Source organism: Macaca nemestrina, chromosome 1, assembly GCF_043159975.1.
Source record: "Macaca nemestrina isolate mMacNem1 chromosome 1, mMacNem.hap1, whole genome shotgun sequence".
NCBI lineage: Eukaryota > Metazoa > Chordata > Mammalia > Primates > Cercopithecidae > Macaca > Macaca nemestrina.
Window position 1 is genome coordinate 11422029 of NC_092125.1, and position 21445 is coordinate 11443473.

Below are 21445 nucleotides of genomic sequence, written 5' to 3' on the forward strand. Positions count from 1 at the left end.
GGTGGGGAGAACAAGACTACGACTGCCAGCATCCTTGGGGGACAGAGGTTTCCCCGCAGTGCCACGGCTTTAAGAACCCAAAGGAGTGACTCTGTGGTCTTTTCAAAGCAGCAGCTTACCCAGTTGGACATTATCCCAATGTCCAAAATCCCCACTGATTATGCAAGCAGCTTACACTGCTGGAGGTTATCCAATGTGGATTTCAGATGTCCAAAACCCCCACCGCTTATGGACAAACACACTAACAAATAAAATATTCTTTAGAGACTGTCTGGAGAGCTTACTTTTTAGGATATCACTATGAAATGAAAAGTGGTGTTATAAAGTACCATTTTCATTCTGTAGATATGTAAACTGAGATATGCAGGATCTCCCTTTAAAAAAAAACTATTATGAGAAAAAGAATAAATAGCCAGTAATAAATCCAAGACATCTACCATATCTTACTGTTATTTTATTCTATGCTACACTCTGATTCCATAAGCAAGCCCATGCTGATGCTTTAAATAAAATAATAAAGGGAATTTAAAAGTATATAAATCAAAACTACCTTCTAGCATGGACAGCAACATGACCACCATATCCTTCTGCAGATCCATTAATTCTTTTAAAAGCTCAATCTGACTGGAATCCTGAAAATATTAACATTGCATTTGAGATAATACAAGAAAACTGTGCAGCAAGAACATCATAATTACTCTCACAGAAAGATACTGCTCTGGTAGTATCTTGTAAGCACGTGAAGCATTATGGAACTAAAGGAGGGTCAAATATTAAAAATAGTTATACTTCACAATTAAAAAGTATTACTGATTTCAGCTAATGTTCTTTAAAGTATTTGTAGGCTAGGAACAGTGGCTCACGCCTGTAATCCCAGCACTTCGGGAGGCCGAGGTGCACCGATCACCTGAACTCAGGAGTTTGTGATCAACCTGGGCAACACGGCAAAACACCGTCTCTACTAAAAATACAGAAAGTTAGCTAAGCATGGTAATGCACACTTGTAATCTCAGCTACTCAGGAGGCTGAGGCATGAGAATTGCTTGAGCCTGGGAGGCGGAGGTTGCAGTGAGCAGAGATCACGCCACTGCACTCCGGCCCAGGTGACAGAGCAAGACTGCATCTCAGAAAAAAGAAAGTATTTGTACGGACAATGAACATATCTAGCAATAATATGAAAGAACCATAACAGTGGTATATTCTCCAATGCCAAGCAAGACTCAAGAGCTTCTGCACATTTGACATCCATCTATCTTTTATTTGAAAAGCCCGCATTTTTTTCTTCTAACTTTCTAACTTCTTCTAGGTACTACTATGTAAAAATCAACTTCACATAGAAAAATATAGGCATATAAGCACCATAGAAGATAAACTTATAAATTTATTTGTTAAACAAATTAACCAAAAACCTACACAGGTATTACCTATTAGTACAACATTGTACTAATATTGTACAATGTATCTTATTTACCAATTTGATTAAGCTTTCCAATATTACTCTGGTTAAAATTTTGTTTTTGCTTTTGATTTTTTACCATAAAGAAACATTCTTTTTCAAAGACATATTGTGTCTAAACATCCGTATGCTTAGCTACAGTCCTTGGAAATACAGATCATACTTACATCTGCATAACTTTACATCTCATCTGTTTTTTAAACTATTCTTTAAAAAATTTGTACAAGGCATTTTATTCAGATTTTGGTACATATGAAGCTAAATTCCTACCGTGTTGGGAGGATGAGACATTTTCTTTCTAAATAGCTGTTACGGAAACTATAAACCATGAACAGGTGCTAGGTAGCACCAGGTGTCAATACCCTGATGGAAAAATATCAGGATGAGAACTCTTGTGAGGGTCTACATTTGGTTCATGTCGGTCTCCTTTACTTACCAAAATATCCCTAGTGATTAAATGAAAGACTGGAATTTCTTTATTGGGCTCAAGTCACCAATAACTCCATATTGACATTCTCTCCTTCACCAAACTCTAGCCAGGTACCTCTGAGCCCTCTTCTCAACTTGGCCTCAACTTTGGTCTATAAAGACTTGAACAAACACTAATATAGTTTCTAACTGTTCAAGACTGCATCTCTAGGATGAGCCCAGCCCTCCACTAAAGTACCTGCCTGGGAAAACGCGAGGTTGATAAAAAAATCGACTGTTCTAGACAACATCTAAGGATAAGGACTCTGGAGAAGGACAGAATCCTAACTTTGACAATTGCCAGTTAGCAGATATAGCTGGTCTAATCACATTTACACCAATGAACCTGTTGTAACTTTTCACTGCCCTGACTCTACTGAGCCCCTGTTTGCCCCTTCTCTAATCTTCATTTTCCCATTAATATTCCCAGTCACCTCTGCACAAATCAAATCGGGTTCAGTTTATGCTGAACTCTTTTTCCTTGTTGCAATAGCACTACTGATTAAAATCCGTCCTTATTCGTTTAACTAGTATCCAGCTTTGTTTATCTTTGACATTAAGATGGATCCTTACCACTTTTACTAGCGTCCAGCCTTGTTGATCTTTGACAATACATCCTGCATACTGTCATATGCAGGCCTGAGGGGCGGGTTCTTCACTTTACTGCAGACACACAAGGCCTCAGGGAAGCGACCTGGCCCACATGGGCGGAACAAGTCACGACAGCTCAGGAATTAGAACGGCAGCATTCTGTCTTTTAATCTGACATTCTTTCTTCTACCTGACCACCTGGCAAATGCCCACACTCTGAAGGCCTCGGGTTATGCCGTCAAAATTCACTGCACTGAAAAGACACATTCCAAGAACTCTTCTATTTGTGTATCTTTTTGTTTCAAATGAAACAAATCCAGCAGTGAGAAAACAAGCTGATATTTTTCAATAGGTTCTCTCAAGTTGACATTAAAACATGGTGGAAAATCTGTTTATTCTTCATTTGCTTATCCGTATAATAGCTACTTTTTCTCTTTGTCACAAAATTAAATATACTGGTTATGGGTAAACATCACCCTACTGAGAACATCTGCTTGTTTAAGACCCTATAACAAAATTATCTCCCTTGTAACAGATTATAAAACCTATTTCAATTATCTGTAAGGGGAAGGAAAATTCCAGTGAGCCATGGCCAGGAAGATGAAGCTTGGGAAATGTACAATGTTTGGGGACTCAACTGTTTCATTTCTCCATTACATTTAATTTCCTAATATCCTTTGTCTCAAATTTGAAGAATGAATCCTATCTATTTTCAGGTTACATAATGTTTTTTATTTAAAAAAAGTTCATGTAGAACAAAAGAGACATGATAAAATGATCTTAAAAAGACAAGTGATAAAGTGATTTTAAAAAGATAATGCTCCAACATCAAAAAGCACATTTAATTTGCTGATGACTACAGTCTCCAGTTTGTCATTTAGGAGAGAGGAAGGTAGTTTACCTGCGACAGCTTCATCTGCATATGGGCAAATACATGAAGAAAGCCGACCACAGCATCCCACAGCCTGCTGTGTGCCAAACTCTGTTGATTCCCAGTGCAAGGACCCTGGAGCGTAAACAAACAGCAATTATTCCTCATAATTTATTTGCCAAAACAAACTTCACAATAACGGGAAAAGTTGCCTTAGTGCTGACGTATCTCACTGCTAGCACATTATCTAAAAAGATAGGAACTCGAAGCGAAAGAAAGAGATACAGTGATGATAATAACCCTTAATAGATAAATACATTCCTCTTTAAAATGTTTAATGATTCCAAAAAAATTTCTCAAGGATTTTTATATTTTGTGAATCTTTTTTTTTTTTTTTTTTTTTTTGGTCTGGCTTTGATCTCTTCTATTTAGAGGAAAAAAATAAGGTCTGGGTGCTTTGGCTCTTCAGTCCAATCAATCAGTAGTCACCATTTTGTATTGAGAAGAATCTGAGAATATGCTTTAGATGAGAGCTGATTACCCTTTTACTCCTAAATAGTAACCTGGATAAAGCATTCACATAGAGAAAAAAATCCTCTTCAACATTTTCTAAATTGGACAACTGTTTTACAAATGGTGCAACCATTGAAGTGTTTTAAAAGAGTAATACTTGTTTATTAATTTCATGAATCCAGAATCCAAGACAATTGGAAGTGGTTAAAATAACTAATTGAGAGATCATTAGGCTGAGATGGCTCCAGTGTCTTGGGTTCCTCCCTAAGAAAACCAAATCCCAACTCAGTGTAAATTTAAGCTTAACCAATCAGAAACTGCCAACTAACTTCTAACTAGAGTTCACCAGTCAGAAACTGCCAACTAACCTCTAACTAGGAACTTTCCACTTTTACCAATCAAATCTCTTTGCTTGTCTTGCTTCCAGGAATGCCTTAAAAAAGTGCCCCCACTCTTGGTGAAGGGCTGAACCATTAGTGTTCTGGTGTTGCTCAATTCATAAATAGTTGAATGCTCAGATAAAGTTCGTAAGATGTTATTGTGCCTAAGTTTATCTTTTAACAAGCCTAACTTTGTTCTCTTAGCTGACACGTCTGAAGTATCAATACTTGAGTGGATCTGCTGTAGCAGCCAGACTGTTTTCTTGGAGCCGATTTCTATTTCCACTTTCCAATGAAAAACTTCTGCCATCATTCAGTTTTGTAAACTCATCTGCATCAACCATGAAAATAAATAACAGGGATTTTACTTAGAAAGGAAAAAAGTACATAAAATACTGTTCTTAACTTCAAATTCCTTCATTCCTTTAGGCAAATAACTCACAATAACTTTAAATTGCAGACCACATAAAAACATTTCGGATCTTATGCTAGAAACAAGTGATTGGAAGAGATGGCCATATCCAAGATGCTGAAATAGAACTTTTTCCTGTCTCAGTATCTCTTGAGGCCCTAGAGCTGAGATATTGACTATGTGTTCTCATATGATTATGAGAATGACATGTACCCACATATTACAAAAGCAGTAGACTATCTGCAAAAGGGGTGACTAAAAATAGATCTTTCCACTCTAAGGATATAAAGGGGTTGGAGTTGAAAAGGGGGAGACTTTGGAGGGAGTTCTCCATGTGCCGAGCCTCTCCATTTCATTACTTCTGCATCCCCTTACAGCAAGTGAGAGAAGAGGCTTCAGGACAGCCATCATGTGAGCTCAGTTTCTGTCTTCTGATGTTAGGAAGCATAAAGTCTGGTATTAGAAAGCATGACAGACAGCATGTGACAAAAAAGATGTGTGTTTCTTATATGGACTACTCAGGAAGGGGCCGTTCTGCCCCATCTGAAATCAGTCTGAAATGGTGACAGAATTCCAAGGTGGATGGGAGCCACCAGATGCATGAGGTCTGACGGAATAACTTTAAACTGGATGGGAGAAGAGTCATTTCCAGGCACTGGAGGACTAAGAGGGCCAGGCTTGCACGTTAGATGAAAAAATACAACACATCACAGCAGAGGGCCAGCTCCATGGTGCACTCTGGGATTACATGTGCCCAGTGGAGACCTTTCCTTCCTTATACCTCCTCTCTCCCACAGCTCCAACCCAGAGGAAGCCTGCGGTTAACCAGGAGGGGAAAGGGAAAGAGAGAGAAGAACCTTGAGGGGAGAGAGTAAAAAAAGCGCAGATTGGACTCCCTCCAGAATGAACAATATCCAGATGGGAGTTCTTGCCTACACCCTCACTCCACGATTTCCAGCTGAAAATGAGGCCCAAGAATGAGGGGAAGCTTTACTGAAATGAGACTATTTTTGTGACAAAGTGACTGACATGATTTTATTTATTTGAAAGTGGTCAGTGCACAAGATTCCTTCTAGTGGTAAAGAAACGGTCGACAGAGCAAGTCTGAAGGGACAGTGGTAAGAAGGAATCAGGTTATTTTAATCTGGAGGTCATTAAATCCAGCTCATTTAATGTACCAGATATAGTAGTTTTATAGTTTCCTTCGTCCCTGGTTGTAATTAGTCCAAAATGGCTATTACAGCTCTGGTTTGAAAGCAATAGATCTTTAGGGTTTTCCTGTGGTTGATGTTCAGTGTCAGTCTGGTATTCCAATGGCATATAAATGAGGGAGGATGAAAAGTGCAAGAGGCTATTAGGTGAACACTAGAAAGCCATTTTTAGGAATATGAACTTGTTTTTTCTTCAAGTCAGAAATAATTTTCTTCCTGTGATAGGTAAGGTTTAAATCAAAAGTTGAAGTATTACAAGGGGTTATGCTCTCGTGCAACCCCTCGGTGACCAAAAGTTGTCTGGCCAACCCTCACGTGACAGAGTCGGAAGCCCAGAACCAAAGTACCCATTTCTTCTTCTAAAACCTGAAACACACAGAATGTTCTTTCTAGGGCTTGCTTAACCTTAGGTCATCAGCTTCTGGGAGCTGTAAACTCCCTAGCCTGGTGCCTTGCATTCTTTTTCTCGTGATGTATGCGCCTGCAACATGGAAAACCTTTGCTAACTACCAGAAGGACCTGTGCCAAGGACAGATCAAGCTTTCCCTCTTCTCAACAACTACCTCATGGTCTTACTCTAGGAACCTCGACAATACAACGTCCTCTTACTCAAACAATTCTTCCCCTTTTATTAAACTGGGATTACAATCTTACAGGTAATTCCGTTTATTTCAATGGTGTTGGATCTCCCCCTTATATAACTTGCTGTAGTTAGAAGTTTGAATAATAAAGCAATATGCAATGCTGTAATCTAAAAGGCAGTCCAGAAGAAGCACGAGGCTAACGATAAGCTTATCTTCATGGTGTCAATATTTATCAGCAGATATGCCACTAAGGCAAGCTTCTCTAAACCATATTTCACTAAATGTAATGTGGTTACTTGGATTATATCCCAGAATTTTAAAAAACAAAGAACATGAATGGAAAAACTGGTAAAATCAAAGGAAAGCCGTAATTTAGTTAACAGGATGTGCCAATGTTAATTTCTTAGTTTTGACAAAAGTGCCATGAGTATATAAAATGTCAGCACTAGGGAAAGCTGGGTGAATCATATACAGAAACCCTCTGTACTATCTTTGCAACTTTTCTGAATACCTAAAATTATTCCAAAATACATATTTCACATATGATTGTTATTTTAAAATGTCATATAAAAAAGTAACAAGAGAAGTTACTTGTTACTTGTTTTTTTTTTTTTTTTTTTGGTTCTTATTGAACCAAGCATGATAAGCCATGTGACTTTATCCAATATCCTTTGAACATTCACGTAGAAATCCGTGTTCTATGACAACACCTAATAAAGAGTTTTGCACATAGTAAGAGCTCAATGGATGCTTCTAGCTTTTGATAAATTCCGGAATCTCAATTATTTTAGGAACCAAGAAATGCCCACTCTTAGCTGAAATGGCGGTTATGTTTCATTTGGAATATATTATAGAAATCATCCTGATTCCCATTTCTGCAAAATCCAGTGGCTTGCTAATGCCATCAGTCAATCCTGTTATTTATTCAGGACGTGACACATGAATGTTGTTGTGCTGGTATCATTCTAGGCATGAATGAGAATACTAAAGCAATAATGAAAGCCAGGAGAGGTAAGGAAATGGGACTATGAGTAGACCAAAACTGACTGAAGCTTTCACTTTTATTTGATTTTAAAGGAAATGTTATTAGAATTATCAAGTGTGACTTTTCCATCTGGAAGTGCTGAAATAAGGTTCCTCTTCCCCAACAAGGCAAAAAATAATACAGAAAGTGCCATGCTTCCAAGGGACCGAATGCAGAGGAGAGTGAGCCTAGGGGACGTCTTCCTACCTCTACAGCACTTACTCTTGGTTGGCTGTACTTGGCCATGAGTCATTTATTTACTGAAACAGCTGTAACTGTTAGGCTCCTGGGATACAATTTATTTTTAACTTAACCTTTCTTCTCCCCACAAGCTTATGTTTAGTCTCACAAAGCCAATTATAAGTTTCTCCCTCCTGTTTTATCCTTAGCATGGGACACGTCAAACATAGTGAATGATTCAGGGTAATATGGGCCACTGAGACAAGACAGAAAGGAAAGATGACTGGTCATCAGCAAAGTTTTGCTGATTGAAGAAAAACCCAGAATTTTATCAAATCTTAAAAAAAAATCTGAAGTTAAGGCTAGAAGCTTAGTTCAAGAGAACATAAAACAAATCGATATAAAACAGAAAAGAATATTCTATACGGTATTTGGAATTTTATCTATAATATACATATGCGATGTTTTCAAACACTCTTCTCTTTCTTAAGTTTCTATGAAACTTCTTCCCACTTTTAGTGGAATACTAGAAAGAGTGGCTTAATGTTGTGCCTGCTTTCCCTTCCTTCCTTAATATTTACTAAGTGCTTAATATATATACCAGGCCCTGGAGGTGCAATAGACCTAACATCACAGTCCATACCTCTAAGGAGTTAACCATATCTCAACCTGCCAAATGGTGAAGCAATTTCATTCCATATAAATGCACATCTCAATCTAATATTTTAATTGTAGCAATTTGCAAAGAAACTCGGAAAGGGGTCAATAACAGATATGGAAACTATTCTAGACATACTGTATTTTTCTATGGAATTCAGTGCTACAGATAGCAGCTATGTTTAAATGTTTACCTGAATATACTCTGTAAGAGTGTTAAAGACTTGTTTTGCCACTTGAATAGCTTTGGAGAAATTCCGTTGTCCTTGTTCATCAATAACATCTTTCCCAGAGTAATACCAGTAAAAGTCACTAATTGATTCCTGGGAAATAGAGATGATATTGTTTATTATTCAGTCACATTCTAAAGTTACCATTGACTAACCAGTCTGGGACTCTATGCTTGAGAAGTATTTTAAATAATATATATGGTAGCAAACAAAAACATCTGTGAATTAAATATCATTCTTCAATGATTTTCCTAAACATACAATATGGGAACCTCCTTCTTAGATATAACTAACAACTGAAGAGAAGACCAGAAGAAAACTTAGCTTTGAAAATTACTGTCTGGTAACCCTGAACTTCATAAACATAAGAATTCATTAAGACTGGAGCATATTTATCCATGAGCAAAGTTAGATGTTTACTACGTGAGCACAGAAAATAGATGAATCATGGAATAATCTTTTTTGGGGTACCGACATCTGACCTCCTTTTTCTCCAACAAAGCCAATAACATTTCATCGGTGAGAACTCGCTGATATCCATGGCTTTTGCACCTGTCCCTGAGAAAACTGGCTGGATTGCTTGTAAATACTAATCATTATAAACAATTATCTAAATAAGATCAATCTCTATAAACCAGATGTATTTAACAATAACGTACATTTTAAAGAAATGTTGGTTGGATAAGTAAATAATCCAGTTTAGTTCAGCCTGTGAACTACGTTTGGGTTTTCAGACAATTTTTAAAATTGCAAATGTGTTTTCAGCAACACTTCTTGGTGTACTGACTTCAAAATGGACCTTCCCCCACCACATTAAGCTTTCAGTTAGCAAAAAAAGGTTGTGATATTACACACTCAAAGATTAAGGAAAAAGCTGAAAGTCTGCATTTATAGTTTTTAAAATACTGTGCTTGGTTTGGCTTATAAATAAAATGAGGGGGAAAAAAGTTGTAAAGGGCTCTCATTATTTAAGAGGCCTACATCTTCAATTCAGTTTGAGTAACATTCTCAAATATGATCAAAATATCAGAGATTTTTTAAGCAATGTGGTATGAAAATTAATGCAAATATTAGGACATCTGAAAAGAAGTGACCTTAGACTGTGAAATTTCAGTATATGGTAGTAGTTACAAAGCCTTTCTTTCCTATTCCTATGAATGTTCCAAACATTCTTCCCCAATTTGTCTAACAACTGTAGAAGAAGGAGCAGAGTATAAAAGTGCTTTATAAAATGAAAATGACTTTAAAATACCATCAAGCTAAGGCCGGGCGCGGTGGCTCAAGCCTGTAATCCCAGCACTTTGGGAGGCCGAGACGGGCGGATCACGAGGTCAGGAGATCGAGACCATCCTGGCTAACACGGTGAAACCCCGTCTCTACTAAAAATACAAAAAACTAGCCGGGCGAGGTGGCGGGTGCCTGTAGTCCCAGCTACTCCGGAGGCTGAGGCAGGAGAATGGCATAAACCCGGGAGGCGGAGCTTGCAGTGAGCTGAGATCTGGCCACTGCACTCCAGCCCGGGCTACAGAGCAAGACTCCGTCTCAAAAAAAAAAAAAAAAAAAAAAAACAAAAAAAAAAAACCATCAAGCTAAAGAAACAGAGGGGAAGAATCTCTACTTACAGAAATAAAGTATGAGCAAAAGTAGGAGGCAGGATCAGGAGTGGAGATAACAGCGGCAGTTTTGCTCTAAGAATTGCTGAGATATTGTGATCAGAGATAAACTATCTCAAAAACTCCTTTCTAGTTATAAACCAAAATACATTAAAACTCTGCCGTATTGTTTCAACATATCAACCCTTTTAATTTGTTACTAATATAGAAAGCAACATACCTGAACTCTCAGTAGGTAGTCTACAGTGGAGATGATTATGTTGACAGTTGTATTATTGCCAGTCTGAGTTCTCAGATAATTCTGAAAATCTATGCAAGATAAAAAAAAAATGTTATTAATGCTTGCTCAGAAGTTCAAATTGAGTTATTCTAAGAACTCCAAAGGCAAATGTTTTCTGCGGCAAAATCATTGTGGGTTAGTGCAGTGTTTTTATCTAATAGTGTTAATATGAAAATAATTTATATTTTCCATAAAAAGTGATCACCCCAAAAGAGTATCTGCGTGCTCCATAGATGATCAATATTCAATTTTTGTCTCAGATGTTTCTAATATCAGTTTCCTTATTCCTGGTTTTAGAGCTCTGGGCAAATGAATGACTGAAAAAGGTTGCTATCCTTGAGGATATAAGAAGGAAATTTTTAATTCATTAATCACTTACTCCTCAGTACTGTGCAAAGTGCTGGGGTCAGCCAAGATAAAATTAAGACAGAGTTCCTGCCTTCAGGGGTGCACAAGCCTGTTAGAGAGTTAGATGTGTAAACAACTAATGGAGATACATTATGTTAAGTAGTACAATGATGTGTACACTCAAGGTAAAGAGAGGTGGTACAAAAGAAATAATGCTCTACATTACTCTATAACTATTTATATTTTTCATAAATCATCTTTTTTTTTTATTGAGAGGATCTTGCTGTGTTGCCTAAGCTGCAGTGCAGTGGGGCAATCACAGCTCACTGTAGCCTCAAACTCCTGGCCTTGAGCAATCCTCCTGCCCCAGCCTCCCACGCAGATGGGACTATGAGCATGCACCACCATGTCTGGATAATTTTTTAAATTTTTTGTAGAGATGGGGGTCTCGCTATGTTTCCTAGGCTGATATTGGACTCCTAAGTTCAAGCAATCCTCCCACCTCGGCCTCCCAAAGTGTTGGGATTACAAGTGAGGAACCGCGCCCAGCCTCATGTGTCTTCCCTAACATCAAAATAATTGATAAGACTCAAGTGAAATAGCTATCCAAGGACTGTGAAAGCAGGGAAGCAATGTATAAAATGTCCCAGTGCCCAATGCAGAGACATGTTCTAGAACAATTTATTGTCTCTAGAATGATGCATAATTGGAACTAACAGGTTCCTGTTATTACTGGCTTGAAAACATTATTTATACCTTAGTAGCATCAGAAGTTTTGGGGACTCACAAACCTGAGTTGTGTCCCTCACAGAGTAGCTGCAGGAATCGGAAGAGGTCACAGGTGAACTCATCGTCCTGTAGAACCTTTTCTCCTGCGGGAAGTCCAGAGGGATCAGACATTACCAACCACCCCAGGCTGCCCCTCCCTTTCTGTCCCCACCTCCATACAACTTGCATGTTGATCTAGCATTGTTCTGAACCAAAAAGAGTCACAGGTCATAGCCACTTTGCTATCTGAAGCTCATAAGATCATGCGCTTGGCAGATAGACGCTCTTTTTCTTTGTAAGAAAAGAAGGTTTGAATTTTAAAACTCAGACTTCTCTGTTAAAAGTAGCAGCATGGGATTGGCAACATTTTACAAACGACCTAAAGGCTTAAACTTTGCTTCTTTCTTTCTTTATGTTCTTGTATTTGGCAAGGTGTGCATAGAAGGGACCTTTCTCTGCGTCTCAAGGGACCTTTCTCTGCGTCTCTCACGCAGGTTAAATTTGCTTTGTACCTGGATTGTGGCCAAATGATTCAATGGAAAGTATTCTGTGTATCCAAAAAAGCAGGGCCAAGAGTTTCTTTCACTAAAAAAATAATTCATGGATTTTTGTGAAAGCTGTAAATCGCTAGAAAATTGTTGATTAACTTGTTTTAATTAACTTTGTTATCAGGCTGTCTACTGAATTAAAAAAAAAAAAGGAAAGATTTCTGAAATCTAAAATAGAGATGTGACTGGTTTGAGCATTACTTCCATAGGAGGAGGAAATGGCAAACAACCTTAATTCTAAATATGAAACCAAAAGAAAGACTTTGGTGGCTCGTGTTGTGAGAGCTAAAACTAACAAAGAAAAGGTGAAAAAAAAGGCATCCCCTAGTTACAGAGGTTTCTCTGCATCATCCAACACTAACAAGTATTTTGGGGGCAAGGAGAAAAACCTCATTAAAGGGCTCAGTTTACTTATATTTCAATTTAAATGTCTCGTGATCACAAGTTACTTTGAAAGCAAAAACGCAAGGAAAGAAACAAACTCAGAACAGCACCACACAAATGAAGCTGATTTTCAAAACAGAAAGTGTCCGTGGGGAAGTAAAACAAACAAACAAACAAACAAAAAAGTTCCACATTACGAGCACCTGCTCCAAAATCTAAATTTGTTTAAAAGCAAAAATGACAAGATAGCCAGTGAATGAATGGACTAAAGTACTTTAAAAAAATGAGAACTTTTTACAGAATGGAAATACTTTGGGCTGAGAAAGAAAACGATGCAATGATCGTATGTTTACTTTAAGTGAAATCATGAATGATCACAGCGACAGAGAGCTGATGGACTTACCAGTCCGCAGTCTGTGACTTTCAAAGTGAGAGGCTTCATATAATGGTAGGGTTAGGAAGCAAAACCATTTTGAAAACTAATATAAACATTAAAAAAAGTACATAAAATCACTGTACTCATTTCCCTGTTAGCCCACAAGATATGAAATTTGGTGACTACGCTACAATCACCAAGTATGCAAATCAGACGTTGTGGCAAGTTTAAGTGTTACAGGCACATTGTTGTGTTGAATCTCCCATAGTTGGCTGATAAGTCCATTCCTCAGTGTTTAAATTCACGACAGGATAGGAAACAAAAGGGAGAATGTTTTAGGCAAATAAAGGAACTAAACTCTTCATTGGTGATACTTAGTACCATTTTCATGAGTCACTTTAATCAGAAGAGTCTTTAAAGTGATATTTAAATCAAAATATTATGAGTTTGTTACGTAGGCTTATTGATTCTTTCCCTGTGAGCCCATCTGCAATGTTTTAGTTTTCAAAAAACAATTCAATAAACCACGTACACACTTTAAGTGTTCATATATTCAATGTGAAAGAAGTAACCCTTACCAGAAAGTATTCAGAAAAACACTGAAATAAATATAATCTACCTGTGTACCTAAAAATGCTCTGCACAATAACGATTTATAACATAAGGTTTTATTTATTGTTGACACACACAGTATTTTCTTGACTGTATACCGAAACACGTACAAGTAACTTCACTTATATAAGGACACACTGCACATCGTAGAACAATGGGAAGAGGGGAGGGGTGAGGGAGGGGACGAGTCAGGCCTTCATTTACCAGCAGGTGATACCAGGTATAAGCTGGGGTGCTGTTGCTTCATGAAGACATTCCTATCTGATTAAAATGCTGCCATTGCCCATGCTGCAAATAAGTGGTAGAATAACAGAGATGGATGATGGCTTTATGTCTGCAGAAGGTACAGGATCAGCAGTCTATTTTGTGACGTGTGCAAAAGAAATTCCATTGTAAGATGGAAACTAAGATCAATAACAAATAACGGAATGAAGTAACATGTAGTTGAAAGTGCTCTTACGTTGGTCAATCACGATTTGTAATTGCTGCCCGAGGGCTCAAGGTACATATTGTGAAGGACATTCCTTTGGTTTCATTTTTATAAGAGGCTTAAGATTTTTAATACTGTAATAAAGGGAGAGGTATTCCAATATTGCTGCTGCTGCGGAGTTCATTCTTTGCACCTTCGTTTTCTCTTGTCTAAAATAAAGATAACATGTACCCTGTCTATGTCCCTGGCTCTTCACAATCTGTGGTAATTTTTTGTAAATTGTGGAAAGGTTAATATATTAGGTGCAGTGGCAATAACACTAAAAAATATGGAAATATCATACCAAGCTGCTGAACACAGCGATTTGAATTTATTAACTGTGTATATATCTCCTGAACACCATCTTCATGGATTAAAATGTTCTCAAAATTACAGTGTTTTCCTGGAAATCATCTAGGTAGATTGTGTTTAATCAAGCTAAGAGTGAAACAGTAAGTCCTATTTTAAAGATCTAATAAAGTAATACATTTTTAAAGGCCACTGTTCTACCTATCATTGGCGAATTAAGATAAATAGACTCCAAAAGACTAACACTCTCATTATCAGGTCCTGTCATGTCAATATCTACAATAATGCACAGGTAAAAGGTGAGTCATGAAGCACAGGACTGGCCACATTAAAGGATCCCCTATACTCTATAAAGCTGACTCAAAAGCACCCCACTGCCATAGAGGAAATTATGCTGATTGTTGATCTGGAGAGGACTTAAAGATCGATTCTGCATCTTGCCAAAACTGAAGAATGCTAAAAATATTTTAAAATAGTGAAAAGTCAGGTATTTTATTCCATATGGGAAGTTTTAATATTGCCGCTTAAGTGGCTTAAGTATGACTGCTTCAATTATATTACAATTCTATTAAAAAGTAAATTAAAAAAATAAGTCTACTGTTAATATTTAGTTAGTGACTATGATGTGCTAGATATGTTATCTCACTTCAATTCAGGTTTATTAGAATCCTGTAAATTAGCTAAATGTAATGCCATTTTGTTGTTCAGTGAACAACCAAGAAATTAAATAACCAACGTCATATAGCCATCGGCTGGTAAAGAGTATGATTCCAGTAAACTTCAATGAACTTTCACTAAGTGTCTCTTCTATGGCAGGCACCTTGTGAGGTGAACATAATCTCGAACCTGAAGAAGTTCACAGTCTAATGGAAGATACAGGAAATAAACAGATAATTTCAGTATTATATGACCTTTCTGAATTCAGTGTGCTATAGTTTCTAAATGTTGTAAAGTTAGCATCAGTGACGAAAAAAATCTTTGACTAATTATCATCACACATACTATGTGTTATTTAAATTGTGAACTCGTACTTGTTTTCATCAATTTCAGAATCAAAGGAAAACCATTTCTAGACATGTGACTTTAGTCAGTTCACTCTTCTGAGCCTTCGTTTCATCATGTCGATATGGAGATTAACAAACTCCTCAACTCCTCATTTCATAGGACTGTTGGGAGAATTGAATTGGCTCAAACAATTAAAAGTGCTTTGAAGTCTACAAAGCACAAAAGAAATAAATGTGAAGCCTTAGGTCAAATGACCTAAATTTCCAAATTACAGAATTTCTGTAGGTTGTATGACCAGCAGTTCTATTAATTCCACTGAGTGCATTTATTAAGATTTAGTTAACAATCTGACAGCAGTGTATATAATGCATTCCTCTTTCCGATGCCAAGACAACAAAAATGACCACTATGTGAAATAAATTAGGTTTGTCCCAAGGATAACAGAATTAAAGTATATTCTGTTAAACAAATTAAACTAGCTGGAGAGGAAAAAAAAATCCCTTTGCTTTCAAATGTGATATGCATGTTGTTTCTCTTAGAGCCGAAGCCTACGTTTCTTGGCTGTCAAGACTCTTACTGAAATTCTTACTGTTTTTCATCCATTTCATTCATCAACATCCTTACTGATTTCCCTGCCTTGAGACTCTGATACCTATCTTACACAATGTTACCTGTCAGTAATTTTTCAAAAGCACGAATCCAATTATCATACTTCCCTGGTAAACAGATGGATTTCTTTAACTGTATGAAAAGTCTACTCTGAAGAATTCCCTCTAATCTATCATTAGGCATAACTCAGAGCTCTCCCACTGCCATGAAGGAAATAATGCTGGTCACTATCTTTGGAAGAGTCAATTTCTATTTAGTAGCATGACTGAGAAATGGGAAATCTACACTGTACTGCTTGTTAGTGGAGTCTATCAGAAGCATTAGTTGAACAATAAACGTTAGGAACTCAATTCTAGGTGGATCATTTAACAACACACACAGTGTCACTTAAGTGGTATTTAAGGGTTCTCTATGGCCTCAGAAAAAGTGCAGATTCCTTGGCAGGGCAGAGAAGGTCCTCTGTTGCCTCCCACGTACTATCTTTCCATCCTCTAGTCTGAACATTCCTTCACAACAGCTTAGTCACTATTCTCTGCCATGTTTGGTACCTTGAACTTTGCATATGCGGTTCCCTCACACTGGAATGTCTTTGCCTTCCTTATCCACCAGCTTGATTCCTAACTCAGACCACACGTCACTTCTGTGATGCTTCTCCCACCACATCCCAGCAGCTAGGTACTTCCACCTAAATTCCTTTATATGCATAAAGCATTGTTCTGAAGTTACTTGTTTACAAGTCTGTCTGCACAGTACTGAGCTCCTAAATCATTTCCAATGCTTAGGACACCATCTAGCACATAATAGTCACTCTAATTTAAATGAGCGCTTCAAAGTTTAAAAACTGTGCAAGGATGTTAAGAAAACATTTGGTGCCATGAAGCAACATCACAAGTTTTCCTTGAAGAGAAAATTTACCCACAAGAATGGCAGAATAAGGTACACAGAATACTAAACTACACTTGTGAAAGTATTTGGAAACCCTTGAGGAAAAGGTAGCCCATAAATTACTAAGCAATAAAAACAGTAATAAAAAGTTAGAGTAACCAATACTTAAAGATCAGTTCAATCCTTTTGCTTAATTAATTTGTGTTGCTTCAACTTTACATAAATTTGATTAGATGATTATAAATGTATCAGTAAGCACCTCAGTGAAACAAATTATCAGATACAGATAGAAAGGTGGGGAAGGTTAATTGGTAGTTCATGTTGTAGTGAGGATTTTAAAAAATCAAACTATTTTTAAGAAATCAGATCAACTTCAAAACTTCATCTTGCTTTTATGAAGTCCAGGACTACCTGATGATGATCAAAAACAAAATTCAATATCCTCTGTTATATTCCAAGAAGAATTCTGAAAGCAGGAAAATTGCACTTTCAATGTCATAATGATTTGGTAATGGGGTTAATGGTTCTGATAAAAAAACAAATTAAAAAATCCAAGAATGTAATGACATTTTAAATATTCATACAGGTTTTGTTTTTGAACTTGATTAAATCATTAAAAGAAAACACATATAAATATAAACTATACAGCACAGACAACATTGAGCATATTACAAATTAACACATTTCCTGAAGAACCTTTTCAAAAAAAAAACTTGGGAGGCTCCGGCTTTTGTAGAAATGAGAGAAACTTAGTCTAAAAAGGGGACACAAGTCAAACTTGCATGACAGTAATAGCAGTAGGAAAAAAAAGTATAAATAATTCAACTGAAATCTTTATATACAAACCTCAAAGAAAACATGGTTCCTCATGGTATCTCAATACCAGGTCAGGAACATTTGTAACCATAAAAAGTTCAAAAGCAATTTTGAAACTTAACAATAAATGCAAAATGTGGCAAGAGATTTGTGTCCCAGAAAGGGACAAAGAACAATAAGTCAAGGGGCAGCCAGGTGTGGTGGCTCACGCCTGTAATCCCAGCAGTTTCGGAGGCTGAGGTGGGTGGATCACCTGAGGCCAGGAGTTCAAAACCAGCCTGGCCAAGATGGTGAAACCCCATCTCTACTAAAAATACAAAAATTAGCTGATTGTGGTGGCATGTCTGTAATCCCAGCTACTTGGGAGGCTGAGGCAGGAGAATCGCTTGAACCTGGGAGGCGGAGGTTGCAGTGAGCTGAGACCGCACCACTGCACTGCAGCCTGGGCAACAGAGCAAACCTCCATCTCAAAAATAATTAAACAAAGAAACAATAAGTCAAGGGGGGGAAAAAAAAGGCAGTGGTAGACATGAGGTAAGCCCCCAAAGAATAGGAAAAGATGGGAGGGAAGTGACTTGGCTCATGGGATCTGTAAATGAAACAGTGGGAGGCAGAATGCCTGCATTTCAGTCTCAGCCTTGCTGCTTAGCTGTGTGACCTCGGACAAGTCAAGAAACCTCTCTGTTCCTCTGTTTCCTTATCTATAAAATCAGGGTAATAGCTACCTCATTGGAGAGTTGCGGGTATCATACATTTAAGCTTATACATTTTCCATGGCTATATAATTTCTGGTCGTATTATCGTCATTAGGAAGAGACTTAGCTTAATAAAAACAGTGGGCAAGGAGGTAGGAGATTCAGATCCAGTAGATTATTTTCTCAGTGCTAAGCCCATGCTCTCTGAGCCTCAAGTGTTGAAGTAAGTGACATCACTAACAGCTGCTGCTTTTCCAGCCTTTTCTATCCCTTCCAAGAGGGATGATTGATTTTTCTTCTCCTATGAGTGTGTATAGGCCTTTTTTTTTTTTTTTTTAAACTTTTATAGCATCTTAAACAAGAGTGGTCTCAAAACAGATATATTTAAACATGCCAAAAGAGTCTGTATAGGAATTCTTAAAACAATCTGGAAAATACTATAATATTAATAGAGCTAATGAGTGGCCCTTACATATGCTCCTAATAGGTCTCTTGATTAAGGCAACAGCATGTATTCAGAAAGCACAATTTAATCTTGGAAGCCTTGTTGGCGTCCTAGGTACTATCTAAAATCTGATCCCTTATTTCCATTGCATAAAATGTCTTTCAGAAACTACTTTGAATTACTAATGACATCTTTGTTAGTCTATTAGTTTGAGGAGCAAATAGTTGCTGTTGTTTCTACTGCTCTTTGAATTCAGTCGCAAAAATAAAAATTCGTTTTGATGTTACATGATTTGCAATCTGTAAGATTGTCAAATTACATGATTTGCAATCTGTAAGATTTTCAAAGGAATAGAGAAAAACTCAGTAGACCTCCCAATCTTTGGAAGGCAACTGGCAGAGCACACTGGTGAGGAGGAGACTCAGCTTGTCACGTCCCCCTTGAATATGTCACCGATTTCCCGTGCACCAATCCGTGCAGCCATAAAGCCACAGTACGTTCAAGACAGAAACGCCACAGGGAGACTAGGGCACACATTCTAGGACCATTCATTGACACAACAGTTGCAGATGCTGGGCCCACTGGAAAGGTTTTTAACTGTAAGACAACAAAACCAATCCAGAAACGTAATTGAAATGCTTGTTGCCCCTTCATCTCTGACATCGTAATAACTGCACATCCTCATAGAAACAACATCGTAATAACTGCACATCCTCATAGAAACAAGAAAGAAAAAGAGGAAAGCTAGATGTGTGCATTTAAAAAATAACAGGATGCATCATGATGGAAATTAAATAATCTACTTATGAAAACAGTCTACAACACAAAAGAATGCACAAGAATTGTCACTATCAAGTCTGTACACAAAGCTAACAAATAAAAGAGCAAATAAACAAAAGACAGTTCATTTTTAATAATTACCACGCTCATGAGTGATGACTGAGGAAGGGAGGGTAGTACATTTACAGTAGTCGAAAGAAAAGGAAATGGGGAAAAAGAAAAAAAAGTTGAGATTTTGCTTTTGTTTTTCTGTTTGTAAGGAAATAATACAAAATGTGTTAATCGGCTTGAGTAATTATTTTCTTATGTGTTGAAAAAGAATGCACAAGTTAAATCAATCTCATTTTGAGAGATATAAAGAATTCTTCCATCAGAATGGTCACTCTCACAAAGTTCTTTCTGATTTGGGACTCGAAAATGTTATTCCAATCCATATCTGCCTGACAAAGGAAAGGAGGCTAAGGAAAATAAACCTAAGTGGCTGCTATTCCTTTTGGGAGCTGATATGAACAGTGACTAAGAATGACTGATGGATTTGTGGTCAGAGCCCCTGGAACATTAGGTAATAACTACAGGGGAAAATGAAATTGATTTCTAATTCCAAGACAGGGAAGTGAGGCTTTAGACAGAGACTTCATTCATTTTTAGAGATTTTGTAGCTGAAAATTGCTTAGGACTTTGGAGAGATGCTGGAGGTAGGCAGGTGATGGGCCCTGGGATCTGCAGTGGCTCCAAGTTCTCCGGACGGGCCCAGAAAACCTAAGTAAGTTTAGAGTGGCTCTGGTGATTTTTCTTGAAGGTCAGTCCTTTTGAACCTCAGGCCAGAAGCTTAGGCCAGAAAACCTAAGAAGTTATAGAATGGTGTCAGTGATTTTTCTTGAAGGTAGCTAACTCAGTTAAGTAACCATATGACTTATATTTGATGACCAGACTTGTACATCCAAATGTCAAGCAGAAAATAAAATAAACACAGGAGCCACATAGCAGTAGCAATGTCAGGATGGGTATTAATAATAAACTTTAAAATACAATAAGAAATATTCTCTTTCCTATTTGTGAGAACAAAAAAATACGTAGATAAATTAGTTAATCCTAAAATATTTCAGAGAAATAAACACAGACTACAAATGGCAGATGGGAGAAAAAATTATTTTTTGAAATAAGATTAGTCCAATAAAAGACCCAATATTCCAAAACTAATAATTGACAAGAAGACATATCCAAACCACACAAAACAAACAAAAACAGATAAACACACGGGCCCTGAGTAAAACTAGTTTAAAAATCAAACACAAAAGAATAAAAACAAATCAAACCAAAAGATATTGAAGATTTTTTTCTTAATAAATACTCCTAAAATGAAAGGGCAGCAAAAGTTATTTCTGCTTTAAATGCATTGCATGCTAAACTTTCTAGTTTATACCAGCATCTATTTACAGAGAGAAAAATTCTAAGATCACGTGAATCACTGCTTTTGTGCACAGAATTATTTAAGCACAATAACTGCTCTTTAATTTCTTTTATCAATCTAGACTTGCAAACATGTATGGATATGAGGATCACTGTGCTGGAAGGGAAGAGGAGAGAACAGGAATGAGAGTAGACTGAAGGAGCTCAAAGGATGACTATCCTAAGGAAATAGAAGAATCTGAGAGCCCGACTTTGCTAAAGTGGCCAAAGAAAGTCAAATGTTCTTGAAAGATTCATCTATGTGGTTTATGATTTCCCAGAAAATTCTCTAATAAAGGATCTTGATCCTTCATTCAGCCATTATTCCTTATTGAAAACCCAACAAGGGGAAAGGCCGCTGGCAACGGGGCTGGCACACAAGGAGTTAATGACCGGCGTGGAAGGTTGATGTTGGGGTGTGACGGGTGTCCAACTACGAACTTTGAAATAAATCATGTAAGCATTTCATCGATTTTA

General features: G+C 37.3%; 1 protein-coding gene across 21 annotated transcripts in view; it reads right to left on the reverse strand.

The window, feature by feature from the left end:
* Positions 1–21445, reverse strand: part of LOC105474624 (ryanodine receptor 2) — a 786480-nt gene that overhangs the window by 50132 nt on the left and 714903 nt on the right. For 14 of the 21 annotated variants that reach the window (XM_071073921.1, XM_071073859.1, XM_071073838.1 and 11 more), the window contains 6 exons: positions 12922–12954; positions 11610–11690; positions 10411–10499; positions 8542–8670; positions 3417–3521; positions 551–632 (listed from right to left, as the gene is read on the reverse strand). In XM_071073921.1, the coding sequence (XP_070930022.1) occupies positions 551–632; positions 3417–3521; positions 8542–8670; positions 10411–10499; positions 11610–11690; positions 12922–12954 (519 nt within the window). The remainder of the gene's footprint in view (positions 1–550; positions 633–3416; positions 3522–8541; positions 8671–10410; positions 10500–11609; positions 11691–12921; positions 12955–21445) is intronic. The other 7 variants (XM_071073912.1, XM_071073903.1, XM_071073919.1 and 4 more) reach the window with 1 other exon arrangement.